The 15,761-nt window shown below is 36.4% G+C and overlaps 1 protein-coding gene across 1 annotated transcript; it reads left to right on the forward strand.

Annotated features, from left to right (window-relative positions):
• Window positions 1–137: 137 nt before the first annotated feature.
• kif3a (kinesin family member 3A) lies at window positions 138–13,337 on the forward strand. Its single transcript, XM_087798555.1, has 17 exons — window positions 138–272; window positions 2,566–2,836; window positions 2,911–3,055; window positions 3,900–3,984; window positions 4,099–4,204; window positions 4,710–4,849; window positions 4,932–5,129; window positions 5,212–5,386; window positions 5,448–5,546; window positions 8,351–8,507; window positions 8,585–8,765; window positions 9,888–9,998; window positions 10,117–10,242; window positions 11,158–11,211; window positions 11,298–11,366; window positions 11,455–11,585; window positions 11,652–13,337. Exons 1-17 carry the CDS (start codon window positions 267–269, stop codon window positions 11,698–11,700), a joined length of 2,103 nt encoding a protein of 700 aa, XP_087654681.1. The 5' UTR covers window positions 138–266; the 3' UTR covers window positions 11,701–13,337.
• Window positions 13,338–15,761: the final 2,424 nt, after the last annotated feature.

Below are 15,761 nucleotides of genomic sequence, written 5' to 3' on the forward strand. Positions count from 1 at the left end.
TTCCTCTTTGCAAGCAGGTTTTTATTTCTTTAAGACAAATATTACTTACTTTAGAGATGCTTCGATCTGAGGAACTTGATGTTTTAACTGCAGCATCCCTCCATCGCCATCTCTTCCACGCATGCGCACTCGCCCATCCTCAGTCAGACGGGCTAGCGACGATATGGAGACAAACATCCTTTAATAGCAAAAAGGAAAAAATCAAATGAACAAAACTCTCAGATACTATCTCCTGTTTCCTTTACGCTTCTCGCAGTAGCCTTAAGATGCCGGTAAGTTGACAGTTGCCAGTTGTTCTATACGTGTTGTTTTTTTAAAGGGTTACTCCCTTCTGCCAGTGATGTGATGCTATGTGGCTAGCCAGGTTAGCTTCGCCGATATCGCTCGTTCACATGAAATGGCGACGTTCACGGTTCGGGTTTGACTTTTTTATCATTCACCCGTGAGGGTGTTTGCTTTAACGAAGTCGGTTTCGACAAATGGGATCGAATACATTTGTCATTTTCTTGTCGCTAGCCGGTCAATGCTAACATTTGTGTAGCCCCTGCCTAGCAACCAAACATAGCGACCGATGGCTAATTTGAAAAGGTGTCTTTATTTTATATATACTGTATATTTAACCATGTTCCTTATTTAAACGATTGTCATAATAATTCGTTAAGCTCTTCTATTCTCTCCAGGATGATTTGTTGAACACGAAAAATATATATTTCAGTTAATGTACGAAAAAGACATTGTGGTCAATAAAAAGCAAACAATATTTAATTTTTTGCAAAGGTGCAAACATTTAAGAAGTAAATGAAGCGATGCAATGAACCAAATGAATCTTAATTTCTACAAATGTAGGATTACTGGGTTTAAGAATTTCATAATTGAATATAATATGATTTTTATTTATTTATGGTGACCATATTCAGAACCTGCAAAAAATAAGACACATTTTTAAAAATGATGTCACTTTAAAACAAAACTTGAATGTGATAATAAAAAGGTTAGATATGTGATGATGTGTGAGGGTTTTATGGGATCAGTGATTTTCCCGCGCTTCTAACTCAGTTTAATACGTATTCCTAACTCCTGAAAAAGACTATTGACCTGTCCTCCTTGAGAACAAAGTTGTGTTTATAAAAAATATATTCATTCATCCAATTCAGACCTGGGCAGAGTGCGGACCTGGGGCCACACTCTGCCCTTTGACTCCGCCTATGTGGCCCGCATGAGGTCAAAATAATAATGAAAAATGGACCATTTCTGATGGCTACCTAAGATCTCTGTTTAAAGTCTTATTTTTTCTTTTCCTTTTCCTCTTTAGTGGTATTGTTTTTTCATATTTGATGAATAATCGTATAAATTAAACATTCAATTTCCTCTTCTATTTGTTCAAAATCTTTAATGAAATGAATTGTAAAATAAATCTATATTAATTAATGTATATGATTCAATTAAGACTAAGATTTATTTAAGAATGTTCTTTTATTTATTTTATTTTTTCCCCATCCAAAAAAATGTTTCTTTGTTCCTTATTTTTGGCTTGTTGGCCCCATATAACAGTCACAATTCATTATTTGGCCCTTGAGGAAATTTAATTGCCAAAGCCCCAAAAATACATTAGTAAGTAAGTAAGTAAGTAATATTTATTTATATAGCGCTTTTCGAACCCAGGGTCACAAAGCGCTTTAACAATCAAAACAATACCCAAAACAGTACATACTTCAAAGATCAAGATAATACTAGTGTCTGTAATCATTCCGACTTTTATTGAATTCAATAAACAAATCTCTTCTCATTTAACAAATATTAGAAAAACAGTGGTATTACATTTTTAGAATAACACTCTGGTGTCAATTATACCCAATATAAATAAACTCCAAACAAAAACAAAAAAGAAAAGTAGCACATTCTTCAATATTTGGCTCATTCCTAGAAATATTCTTTGTTGTTATGACAACTAAAGCCTCAACACTGAACATAAAGAAAAACGTACTTTATTGTTTAAAGTTAATTTTCTTCAGTCTTTTTTTTGTAGAAGAGTTTGTGCAGAGCTGTTCTGTGTTTTTAAGTGTAGATATGACATTTCCGTTGTGATGAAAACAATCTGAGGATGCAAAATGCAGTATAAAAAGTGATTACATCGTTGTTAGACAAGTCGTGTAATCAGAATACACGCCGTTACTAAGTAAAGCCTGGACCGCAAGTTTGCTACTGCAGCCGCAACACAATTAGATCTCTACTGTAACCACATACAATTACAATGTCAAAAACAAGTTGTATAATGCTCTACTTATTGAGGTTTTTGGGCTGGTGACGGAAATTAATTATTGTAAGAGATGAATCAAAGATGATTGAAGATGTTTCATTTAATTTACTCTGAATACAATGGTCTGTAATTTGAAGACAATATACACGCTGCACAAAAAAACCCACTTCCTTTTTATTGTCATTATAAAGTACTTCATGCACTCTATGGAAGTCATTTTGCCTTTAACAGTTGGTTGTAACAGAGCTGAACAGAAAGATTATTGTTGGCTCTCCATAACTGACTCCACGACGTCCTGTTTTTTGCAGAGCAACAAGCAAGAGAGACAGGAAGTGAGTGACAATGTCAAGGTGGTGGTGCGATGTCGGCCCCTCAATCAGAAAGAGAAGGTCAGCCACAAACAGGCCGTCAGCGTGGACGAGATCCGGGGAACGATCACCGTCAACAAACTGGACTCGCAACAGGAGCCTCCGAAAACCTTTACATTCGACACGGTTTTCGGACCCGACAGCAAACAACTGGACGTTTACAATCTGACAGCGCGGCCCATCGTTAACTCTGTGTTAGAGGGATATAATGGTAAATAGATGATTATTTATTTTGTGGGGTTTCATGTCAAATATGTTTTGTCTTTAATAATGATTTGTCTTTAGGTACCATTTTTGCTTATGGACAGACCGGTACAGGCAAGACGTTCACCATGGAGGGGGTCAGAGCTGTGCCGGAACTCAGAGGGATAATCCCAAACTCCTTTGCTCATATTTTTGGACACATTGCTAAGGCGGAGGGTGATACTAGGTAAGTTCAAGACCCATTCCAGCCAGTTGAGTGGTCAAGATTATACTTCTGTTTATTATTATTGTTTTGTTTTTAAACTCCTGTTTTTTTTTGTTTTTTTTTCCGCTTTTTCTCTCTATTTTTTTAAAATGTTTTTCCAAACACAAATGTCAACGCTGTGGGACGAATAAAGGAATACTTTAACTTATTTTATCTTGGACTACTAGAGATACTTGTTATCATCTTAATCAAAATCATAAACTTTTATTGCCAGCGTTATAATATGTCAGTACCAAAATTAAAGAATGAAATCAAGACAACGCACATAACAAGCAATAGGAAAACAGAACCAAGCACCATAATCTTAACAATTTTTATTATTTAAATAAATGTAAATTTTGAAAAACTTTTGTAACCAAAGAATTTCAACCAAAAACATTTTAAATTAGGGTTGATAAATGGAAAAAGAATATAAAATATTGTCATCATTGCCAAAAAACGAACAAAACAAAATCATCCAATGATCCAGTTGGATTTTAGAATATTCCTGCAGGGTTCTTGTGAACCTTTAAACTCTTAAAGAGCATTGAATTCATGAATCTAAAAAACAGTGCTTTAATTGGCAATAAAAGTCTTAAATCAAAGTTTCAGTCTTAAAAAATTGTGAATATGTGATAACTAACATTTGATGTTGGTTAAAAATATCAAAATATTGGGTGATATTTTTTATATAAAAATAATAATTTACAGATTGATGCGTAAAGTGAGGGGTAAATTCAAAAATATGGTAAAAAGTCTTAAATTGTATTTAAAAAATCATGAATTTAACTTCTCTTAAACTGATACTGCTCTTGTACTTTCACAGGTTTCTGGTTCGTGTTTCGTATTTGGAGATTTACAATGAAGAAGTACGAGACTTGTTGGGCAAGGACCAAATGCAGAGGCTAGAGGTAAACAAAAATCACTTGTACAGTAAATGAGAATGTACATGGTAACAGCTTTGATTTTCATTATATTAGCAGTTTAAGATTGTGACCGTAGTTTACAATATTTTTGGTTTGCAGGTAAAAGAGCGACCTGACGTTGGCGTGTATATCAAAGACCTCTCTGGTTATGTGGTGAACAACGCTGATGACATGGACAAGATCATGACCCTGGGCCACAAAAACCGTAGGTTCTTTTAAGATCTTCATAAAGCAGAGAAAACCCCTAGAATTAAATGAAATTCACCGAGTAGTAACCATTACATTTTTCACTTGTTTTATTTAACTACAAAAATCGACTTGATCTTGAAAATTTAACATGCAGTATCATCCCTTTTCAGTGCTAATAATGCCAACCAATCACTTCTTTCGATCACTTTTGACTCGGCGAAATAGACGTAGAGTTCAAAAATATAAATGTAGCTACCAATCAACCGTCACTGAATGCCGTGAGAATGGGTGTTCACTGTTTTGTTGGCACCATACTAGGTTTTGTGATAGTGTTAAAGATGTTGTTGAAGTTTGTGACGATATATTTAAATGTTCTGCACTATATATATCTATATATATCTATATAGATATATATAGATATATATATGTATATGTATATGAAGTACCACTGTATTTGTTTAAACCAATGGTTTTGGCAAGAAAACATGTTTTAAATTTCATTTTGTTTGGTTGTATTTTAGGTTCAGTCGGAGCTACAAACATGAACGAACACAGCTCCCGTTCCCACGCCATCTTCACCATCACCATCGAGTGCAGCGAGAAGGGTGTGGACGGGAACCAACATGTCCGCATGGGAAAGCTACATCTGGTCGATCTGGCGGTACGTCCCGCATAATTTCCTGAATCTCTTTTGACGCTACGAAGTTGCCGCTTCTCACACGATCCCTCCTCTGCGTCATCAGGGATCTGAGAGGCAGGGCAAAACGGGAGCGACCGGTCAGCGTTTGAAGGAGGCGACGAAGATCAATCTCTCACTGTCCACGCTGGGCAACGTCATCTCCGCCCTGGTGGACGGCAAGAGCAAACACGTGCCCTACAGGAATTCCAAACTCACGCGACTGCTGCAGGATTCGCTCGGAGGCAACTCCAAGACGATGATGGTGAAATATATTCGATGCAATCTGACGACTTGCGCTTTAAAATAATATTTTGGAGTGATTTTAAAATCCGTGTGGATCTCAGTGTGCAAATATAGGACCCGCTGACTACAACTACGATGAGACCATCAGCACGTTGCGCTACGCTAACCGGGCTAAGAACATCAAGAACAAGGCCAGAATCAACGAGGATCCCAAAGACGCTTTACTGCGGCAGTTTCAGAAGGAGATCGAGGACTTGAAGAAGAAGCTCGAGGAAGGTGAAGAGAAACTCCCGTGACACTTCCTTACGACTAGATCTGAACTTGAACGCTGTTGCAGGCGAGGAGATCTCAGGCTCCGACGCCAGCGGATCAGAAGAAGTGGACGACGGCGACGAAGAGGGAGGGGAAGCGGGAGAAGGACGGAGGAGAAGACGAGGTGAATATGTAACTATTAACGCGGTCATTCAATTGGTGGGTTACATTTTAACATGGATGTAAAATAGTCCCTCAGGGGTCACCCTTTGTGGTCCTGATGTTTTATGATTAAGAATATTCATTAACATTGTAGAAAGCTGCAGTCAGCGACAGCAAAGCAACTTGTCAACGTTAAAACTGTAACAAAAAGGTGATATATTTAAAAAATATAAAGGTTTATTGTTGTCAGATATTTAGAATTATCTATAATGTTTTATAAATCATTATTATTTTTATTGTTGTTCATTTAATTATATTCATTATTGCTTGGTAGTTATTTATTATTATCTTATGACTGTTTTCATTATAATTTTTTTTTTTTTTTTTAAATGTGTACTGTATATCCTAATAGGTGTATAAAGGTATATCAATCAATCAATCAATCAATCAATCAATCAATTACCGCACCTACCTTACTTAAAAAACATCTCCCATGATGCTTTTCTACGAACTGGTCTTATAACGGATGGCAACGAATCAATAGCTACAACACTGCATTTACATTTTAGGTCTGTTCCTTTGTCAAGAGTAATCGACAGCTGTGATTGGTTGGCTGGGCGGCAAAGCATAAGGAGAGGTGTTCAAGTCATCCGTACTGAGAGGGGCCACAATTGCAATGTTTAGTTTAGGCAAGTTTAAATCAATATTTTGAAACAAATGTAGTTAAATTAAACGTCTACAAAATTAAGTGGTCACTACCTTTTCGTCAACGCCCTGCAATAAACGAGGGGCCACTGTAGATTCCAAATAATCTGGTTGATGCTGAAATCAGTTGATGGCCATTGTGAACAAGTGTCACCTGTCACACATTCAAGTTTTTGTAAACATGACTGCGTTGGTAGAAAATACTTTTTCCTGCTTCACACCTTGAGTGATGAGAATCGGTGAGTGAACCTGTGAGTCGTGACGCATGTTTTTTGGTAGTTTCCCCACATTTAAGAAACCATGACATTTCATCATTTATAGGTTTCAACGTTTCTCTTTCCCTTGTGTTATCTCAGGTTCAAGAGGCCACTGAAAACAAATGTGTTTGTAGTATCCCTGCAGGAATATTCTGAAGTCCAACATGATCATTGGATAATTCTGTTTTTTTGGCAATGAAGAAAATATTTAAAATAATTTTTTCATTTATCGACCCTAATTTAAAAAATATTTTGGTTGAAATACATTGGTTACGAAAGTTTTTCTTTAATGATTCTTTCAGGTTCACCAACAACATAAATTGAGGATTACAAATTTGTTAAAAAAAAGATACTGTAAAGATTATGGCGCTTGGTTCTGTTTTTCTATTGCTTATTATGTGTGTTGCCTCTGACTCAAGGTTTCCATACATACATATACAGTGGTTCAGGTTGTTCACCTTGACCCTAAAGCAACACAAGTTATAAAACGATTTGTATTTGGGCCTTCGGGTCACCGTGACCCTGAGATAACACAAGGGTTAATAAAATAAAACACTCTGTGGTATAATCTTCTATCAAACATTAAAGCCAAACACATATTCCACCCATTTGAACTGGTTTTTCAGTCTTATTTATAAGTGTCATTGTCTCAAACATGTATTAGTCTTTATTAAATTCTAGCTTGTTTAATGTTTGATTGTAATCACGTTTGGACACATATAACACTTCGTGTCAAGGTAGAAAATAGTGTTTAATGTTTGTACCTAACAGTCTTTTATAGATCATCATTAACTGGAAAATGATTTTTGCTTTTGGTATGACATTTGAAGCTAAAACTCCAACTAAATGAGTCCTTAACTTCATGTCAGCTAAATTTAAGAAAATAAAAGCAAGAAGCTCTGATAAATATGATAATTTGTATTATTATTATGACGTAAATTGAATTTCAATGAGCTGAAACTTCCGCTGGCTGTGTGTAGGAAGTTATATACGTCATATCAGGGTTTCCTGTGATAAGTTACTTCTGTCTCTTTTTCTCTCCCCTCCCCCCCTTCCTCTCTTTCCTTGATGCAATTGTGTTTCCAACTATTACTAAAGAGGAAAGAGGTTGGTCTGAGAATCTGCATGGTCCGACTGACCCCCTACAAAGACCCATGAATCATGCCGAGCGCTACCATATGTTTTAATAATTGTTATTGTTCCCGAACAAACCTGTCTTAACCCCGATGATTGACAGACGCTTCACTAACAGGCTAATAAATCCAAACCCCTGAAATTACTAACTATCCTTAAAAATATTAATTTTTATCAGTTCATGGTTTTTATTTTCAGGTCGTTCTCTATGGAAGTGTTTCAGTGCCATCACACTATTGAATTTAATATCAAATTTGGAAACTTGTTTCTGAATTTCTACCGTTTTTTATGCATTTAAATATTTTTCAAACAATTTAATTTAATAATTTGTAGATTAAAAGGTTGAATATTTTAATTTCATTCTTAGCCTTTTTTTTTGTCTAAAAAATGTTGGTATAATAGCTAAAGGCTACATATATATATATATAAAAATATTTAATTTATCAAATATATATTTTTTAATTAAACAAATTGTATATCAATTAAATCATTAATTTTGAAAATATTCTATTTGGAACAACTATACAAAAAATCAAGAACAAATTAAAACCTGTCAATTCATATCTAACTATTCCAGAAAATAATGAAATGCTACAGAAACAACATTTCAATGTAAACAAATGTGTAATTCAACCATTCAATATTCTGAGAGACACTGATATACTTCCATACTTAAGAAGTAAAGTACATTTTCAGTGATTGTGCTTCAACTGTAATTGTCTCCTCGAAGGGAAAAAGAAGGTTTCTCCCGACAAGATGGTGGAAATGCAGGCGAAGATTGAAGAGGAGAGAAAGGCCTTGGAGGCAAAGCTGGACATGGAGGAAGAAGAGAGGAACAAGGCGAGAGCCGAGCTGGAAAAAAGAGAGAAGGATCTTCTTAAAGCTCAGTGAGGACACGTCTGTGTGTGTGAACGTTTGTAAGCAACGATCACTCATCTCTGCTGGTCTTCATCCGTCCTCCCAGACAAGAGCATCACCTGCTGCTGGATAAGTTGTCGGCCCTGGAGAAGAAGGTGATCGTGGGCGGAGTGGACCTCCTGGCGAAGGCCGAGGAGCAGGAGAAGCTCCTGCAGGAGTCCAACAGTGAGTTGGAAGAGCGGCGCCGGAGAGCGGAGCAGCTCCGCAGAGAGCTCGAGGAGAAAGAGGTGAGAGTTTGACGCAACATCACGGCGTTTATTTAACCCTTGCGTTATCTCAAGGTTAAAGTGACCCGAAGGACAAATGTGTTTGTGGTATCCCTTGTGTTGTCTGTGGGTCAAGGTGAAAAACCTCCACCAATGCATATGCATTTCTGGAAGCCAGGGAGGTTGTTCACCTTGACCACACAGAGACAACACAAGGGATACCATAAACACATTTGTTTTTTCAGGCCTTCGGGTCACCTTGACCCTGATATAACACAAGGGATACCACAAAAACATTAGTTTTTTTGGGCCTTGGAAATAACATTATTGTTGAGCATTTAATTGTTTTTGTTTTAATAATTGAATTCAATGATTTAAACATTGAAAGATGATTTTTTTGATGAACATTTTCTAAATTCAATATTTTTTAATTCATAGCCTTTTTAATTTTTTATTGAGATAATAGTATAATGTTGCCATCAGACATTACAAAAGATTACCGAGCTACTTGATCGAACCTTTAGCCAATCATGTTGGCACCATTACGCCGACGTCTTTATATTGAATTTAAAAGACTACACATTTAAAAACATTCATTTTAGATATTTAATATTTTAATTATTGGAATAAGAATGTCTAAATCTATGTGTGAAAAATATATGTTATTTATTTAGAAAATATTCAGATTTTTCATTCAATTATTTAAAAAAATAATAGCAATTCCACAGCACTCTTTGTGGAAAAAACTACGTTAAAAATAAGCTTGCAGGCGCGTCACTTGAGGAAAATAAAGTTTCTTTTTATAAGAAAAAAATAATGATAAAGAGGTTCAGTCACTTCCTTTCCATTTAATTTACTGTAAAAAACATTTAGATCATAATCAGCTTCGCAGAAAACTATATCCTGTCTTTATCTGTCAAAAAACATCCGGTTTCTAACACAATTATTATCACACATTTCATTCCTTTTCGTCTGTTTTAACTAAAATACCAATAATGTCAAATAATCAGGTTTTAATCAATGCTAAGAATCAACAATGTTACTAATCAAGAAAAAATCAACTAATGTAAGTGAAAATAAGTTACAACACTCAAACCGGTTTCTTCACAAAAGTAAAATGCATTCTGCTGAACATTTTAACAGCAAGAGCGACTGGATATTGAAGAGAAGTACACCAGCCTTCAGGAGGAAGCTCAAGGAAAGACCAAGAAGCTGAAGAAGGTTTGGAACATGCTGATGGCGGCCAAATCCGAGGTGAGAACGAGCTACAGTTGAAACCTTGTCCGTGTCTGAGAATTACTCTTGTTGTTCATTTTGACTACTGTTACCCTCAATATCAACTGGGTCTCACGGATGATTGGTTGTTGTTCAGATGGCTGATCTGCAGCAGGAGCACCACAGAGAGATCGAGGGTCTTCTGGAGAACATCCGACAGCTGAGCAGAGATCTGAGGCTGCAGATGCTCATCATCGACAACTTCATCCCAAAAGAATATCAGGTCTCACTTCTCGCCTATTTGGATGGATGGATAAACTTTATGGATCCCTCTAGGGGGTCTCCTTCGGGAAATTGTTTTTCCAGCACACGGCACTAGATAGATAGATTCATGAAACACGAACAATAAAAATAAAGTGCAAGATGACACAATCTAGATCTAAAGATGAAGAACATAGATCAAATAAAAAGGTACTAAAATTTACACGGAATAAAATCATCTTTTCACTCCACTCCTGCCTCCAAACTCAGAATTAAACATCGTAATAGCACGAGGAATGAATGAGTCCCTTAGTCTATTAGTGTTACATCATGGTTGAAGCAGGTGGAGTGATATTTATTCGTACGTCGGGCATAGAAATGTCAGTGAGTAGATTAAAAAAATTAAAGACGAATCATTTTAAATTAAGAGGTAATTTCTTAGTTGTTTATTTTACAGTTTTTGGGCAAAGTCTCTTGATAAACATCAACACAGAAATGAGAAATTATTTGGTGGCCCTGATATCACATCCACCTTACTTATGGTGCCAACAAAACGGTGAACTCCCATGATGCCTTTCTACACACTGCTCTATTTAGAGACGGTGGATACTGTATTTGAATCCTACGATTATGTTGCCATGTCAAAAGTCATCGACGGCTGTGATCGGGTTGGCTGGGCGGCAAAGCATTTAGAGAGCTGTTCGGGTCACCGTTACTGAGGGAGTTGTTGACAGGGATGTCAATGGTTTGCAAGCTAAAATAAAAGTTGTGAATTTAAAAAATAAAAACCATAATCCCGCAATAAACGAGGGATCGTTGAAACGTTGTTCTGCAGTTTTTTGGGCCACTTGTTAATGCGTCATTAAGAAAATGATCATCAATGTGGGGGATTGTTTCCAGTTGCTGGTTAAAAACCTTCACTTCTGCTGCATTGCAGGACATGATCGACAATTATGTGCACTGGAATGAAGACATCGGGGAATGGCAGTTGGTAAACTAACTTCTCATTGAGTTTCTTAAGTTCTATTCCATCGGTTTCCCATGTTTGAAGTGATCTGGGTGATGTTTCCCCTTCAGAAATGTGTGGCCTACACCGGCAACAACATGAGGAAGCAGACGCCGGCGCCGGACAAGAAGGAAAAAGACGTGAGTTTCCTTGATTCCGGGCTCACGTATTCAGAGTTAAAGTTTGGAAGTGTGAGCCTATGTGGTGGTTTTGTTTCTCCTCCTCTAGCCGTTCGAGGTGGATCTGTCCCACGTATACCTGGCCTACACCGAGGAGAGCATGCGACAGTCGCTGATGAAGCTAGAAAGGCCCAGGTCTTCCAAAAGTGGCAAAAGTGGCCGACCGAAGACTGGCCGAAGGTAAAAACCCTCATTTTATCTTTATTTTTATTATTTCACAATCCTATTAAAATGTTGTCGTCACAGGAAAAGATCAGCGAAGCCTGATGCTGTGATCGAGTCCCTCCTCCAGTGACGACTCCGTCGCTCTTGACGCCGATGTTTGGAACAAAGTCAGTCATGTCATCGCTGGTTATTTATAAGATGTCTGTGAACGCACTGTACAGCCGAGGGCGACGTGGAGACGCCGTTGTTAAGGGAGCACCTGTCATAGGACCGAGATATTGTGTTAGTGGTTTTCGTGGGAGATTTCTTCCAACATTTCAACGTTTGTACGTCTACTAACCCGGGGAGGGGTCATCATTTCAGCATCACGTGATAAAATCTGAATCCACTAGATTAAACGTCCTGAGATATTTGAAAGAAAAAGTCAATATTTGAGTGTTAAATGTTAAAAATATCCGCCGTAAACACAAAAGAGGTCAATGAGGAATGTTCTTAAGTCGCATTATCTTTCCCTGGTTTATGGATTTGACTACAGGATTGTAGGTGTAACACACATTTTAGGGCAGGGGTGCCCAGTAGCTCATGTGACATGTGTGATAAATTATGATGGAGGAAAAGAGCTCAGATTGGCTGCTGTGCGTGTCAATCAAATGGTTATTGCACTGATTGGTTGACGATTTGATTGACATGCAAAGCAGCCAATCTGAGCTCCTCCCTCCTCCAGCGTACGCACGGCAAAGTTAACATGGATCAAGAATTCCCGACAGGCATTTCACGCAATTCAAAAAAAAATGAGAAAGTATTAAAAGTTTGTTTTTATAATATAACGAACGATCATTTCAAATCTTCAATACAAGAGTCACAGGAACATCATCGGTTCTTTCAAACTGAACTTAAGTCGAGCAAATCTGATGAAGGTAGATCTTTTGCACTTGGTCATTTTAAAGGTAGCTCGCGGAACCGAAAAAAAGTGTGGGGCACCCCAGTTTTAGGGCAGGAACTCTACTTTTCAACTCAGGCTGATTCGTTCAGAGACATATTGGATGCAGAAGAAGTGACATTTCCAGTGGTCGCCATAGCAACTCTTAAGAAGATGAAGAGAAAAAATTCAAAGTAAACAATCATTTTTTTTCAATTATATCTCTTTACATTGCTGATCTTGGAGAGTTTATTCATGTTCAAGCCACACTTGAGCTGTTTTATAATCAAACGAGTGAGGTTGAATCTACTCTAATCAAGTCCGTCAATGACCTTTAACCCTTATCTCTGCACCATCTGCTTCGTTTTCCCATAAAGATAAGTTAATTGCTCATTCTGACTCAGTTTGGACCTAGAGTTCTCCACAGACTGTTACACTATAATCAATAGAAATAGAAAAATCATAAATAAAAGTGGATTAACACATTTAAAACAGACTTACGTCTAAAATGTTTTGTGTTTAAGCAGGTTTAGCTCAAACAATCTTCTCTTATCGTACATTTCAGTCTTCAATCCTTTCAACTTTTGACATTTTCAAGCATGACATTTCTTTCACCCTCATGGCCGAACACCATGCATGCCAACGCCTTTACTTTAGTGCCATTTGAGTTTCCTTTTCTGAGGTCGAAACACTAACGAGAAACTGTATGCCTTAGTATGATGCGAAAAACTCTCTGTGCTTGTTATTTCACTTCGTAGTGGTTCTTGTAGAGGCCGACTCATGTTTGTCAGATATTTACATGCACCTAACCCCCTGGATATTTTATTTATTAAATTATTTGAAACCTTTATTTGCCATTTCTTGACTGTTCTGGGTTCAAATGAATGAGAAAAGATCATATTTCATATAGTCTAGCAAGTTAAAAAAAAATATATATCCATCCTTTAGGGCAAAAAAGAAAACACTCAAATGTAACAAGTTTGATCCGAAAAAACATCCGAAGATTGTCTGATTATATTAAGTGTGAATGTAAAGAAACTGATTTGAATATCTTATCTTATTCAGAGGTTCAAAACATGAAGTGCAAATTAGAAAAAGAAAATAAATTGGTGAATAAACTATATAATTGCCTACCTCAATATTTATGAACCTTCTTTGTTTTATTTTTATTTACAGGTGCTAATAAGAGTCTCTGTTATAAACAGTTTATTTGACTGTAAATGTTTCTATACCGTTTTAAAATGTCGACTAGGTGTGGTTGTGGCTGAATAACAACTGATGAGTCAAACATTAAAAGACAAGGAGGTCGTAACATTCAATATAAGAATAACATTTTATTTGAATCAAAGCAAACTGGAAAAAGACTAATAAATAACCAATTTAAAATAAATTATGAAATAAAATATTTAAAAAAAATAAAAAAAAGTCTTTTAACTATTGGAGGTCTCGGACCGTTCGATCACGGCGCAGGTGTGGATCTCTTTGACCAGCTTGGACAGTTTTATGGTTCTAGTGGTGTTGAAGCGAGGACAGACGTGACGGACGCCATTTTCCTTTTGGAAACCAAAAGTTAGAAAATTAGACGCTTGAACAGGAAAAGTGGGTCAGAATGAATGAAAATTGAAATCCACCTTCGCGTTGTACACTTCCAATTTACGGAGGAGAGTTGAAATTTTGGGGGAAACCGCCTTTTTCAGGACCTTCTCCGCCAGACAGAAGAAGCCTTTCTGTGGAAACAAAGAGGTTTTGTGTCAAGTCTAGAAACATTTACATTTTTTTTGGGGTGGTTGAGTAAAACAAACCTTGCATGGATCAGTCTGGTTGTACACCTTCATGACTTTCTCATCCAGCTGTTTGAATCAAAAACAATATTAGAAACGACTAAAATAAAATATCAAATAGTTGATCCTTACTTGATGTTTGTTCGCATTTTCCGCCTCTTCTATGACTTGGCTTAACAAGTCTTGGGTCGACGGCGGCGAGGGCAACGACGCCGAGCGTATCGACGCGGTCATCAGCATCAGCATCAGCGAGAGGTTCAGAAAGGTACACTTGGTCATGGTGCAAAGAAAGATAAATGGCCAACGCTCTCAATTTGTGAAAGAAAGTGATGATTTTGTGTTCATAGGTGGTGATGCCACTCTTTTTATTCACATTACCAACGACCACAAACGCGTCAGATAGGCGTGTAAGCCGCAGAGATCTGATCTCGAGGTTGAAACTTTCCTCTGCGTCCCCCGTCTTATCAATACCAGCACAATTCCATAGTTAAGACTAATGCAGGTTGAATTTGTTAATAGAAATATAGTCATTAATATAATAATAATAATTGTTGGCTTATAATTAACCACAAAGTAGAAAAAGGATTAAGAAGAAAAGTAAGTAATTTTTATTTATATAGCGCTTTTCCAGACCAGGGTCACAAACTGTTTAACAATCAAAACAATATTCAATAAAGTATATACTTTAAAGGTCAAGATAAAACTGATAACACAACAGGAGTTCCAGAAAATCAAGGAAAAGCCTGAACAAATAAAAACATCTTAAGATGTTTCTTGAAGGAGTAATAGCATCATAATTACTGAAAAATAAGAAATAGTAATTGTAATTCACTATTCTAAAGTCTTTTTAGTCTTTCAACTGTTATAACATAGTCAATGTTTTACAATTTACGACTAATGGTAAAACACTCATCTACAAGTATTTACAGCATAAATATTCACATTTTAAACTCTTTTTTGTTACTATAGTTCTATAGATTCTGTTAATACTAGTATATTTATTTTATCTTTTCACTTTAAAAGAGGCGATAATATCAAATTCATTGAATACATTTAATTTATATTGACACAACTAATGTAAATAATAGTGAGTTGTTACTTTACAACTGTTAAAAAGTGGCACGTTTCCTGTAAATACAGATATAAATAAGTAGCTTATCAATAGTTGATATGTGTTCCCCATTCTACACATCAGATCAAACGTACAGAGCACATTTAAAAAAAAGAATAAACAGAACAACAAAGTACAGTGAGGGAGTTAAAAAACACTAATTCAACTTAATATATATGTTTTATTTAAACACATTTACATTCTCTTATCTAGTTCCATTCTTGTTGACTGGAATAAGTTCAGGTTATTAATAGTTTATTTCGGGGTATTTTTTCTCAGAGATAAGGGGATATTCTTTGACTCAAAACAAAAAAGCTTTATCAGATGCGATGGTTAAGTCATAAAGTTTCCTCTACCCAGTTAGAGCGATGACACACGTG

Source organism: Callionymus lyra, chromosome 9 (assembly GCF_982586985.1).
Source record: "Callionymus lyra chromosome 9, fCalLyr1.hap1.1, whole genome shotgun sequence".
Lineage (NCBI taxonomy): Eukaryota > Metazoa > Chordata > Actinopteri > Syngnathiformes > Callionymidae > Callionymus > Callionymus lyra.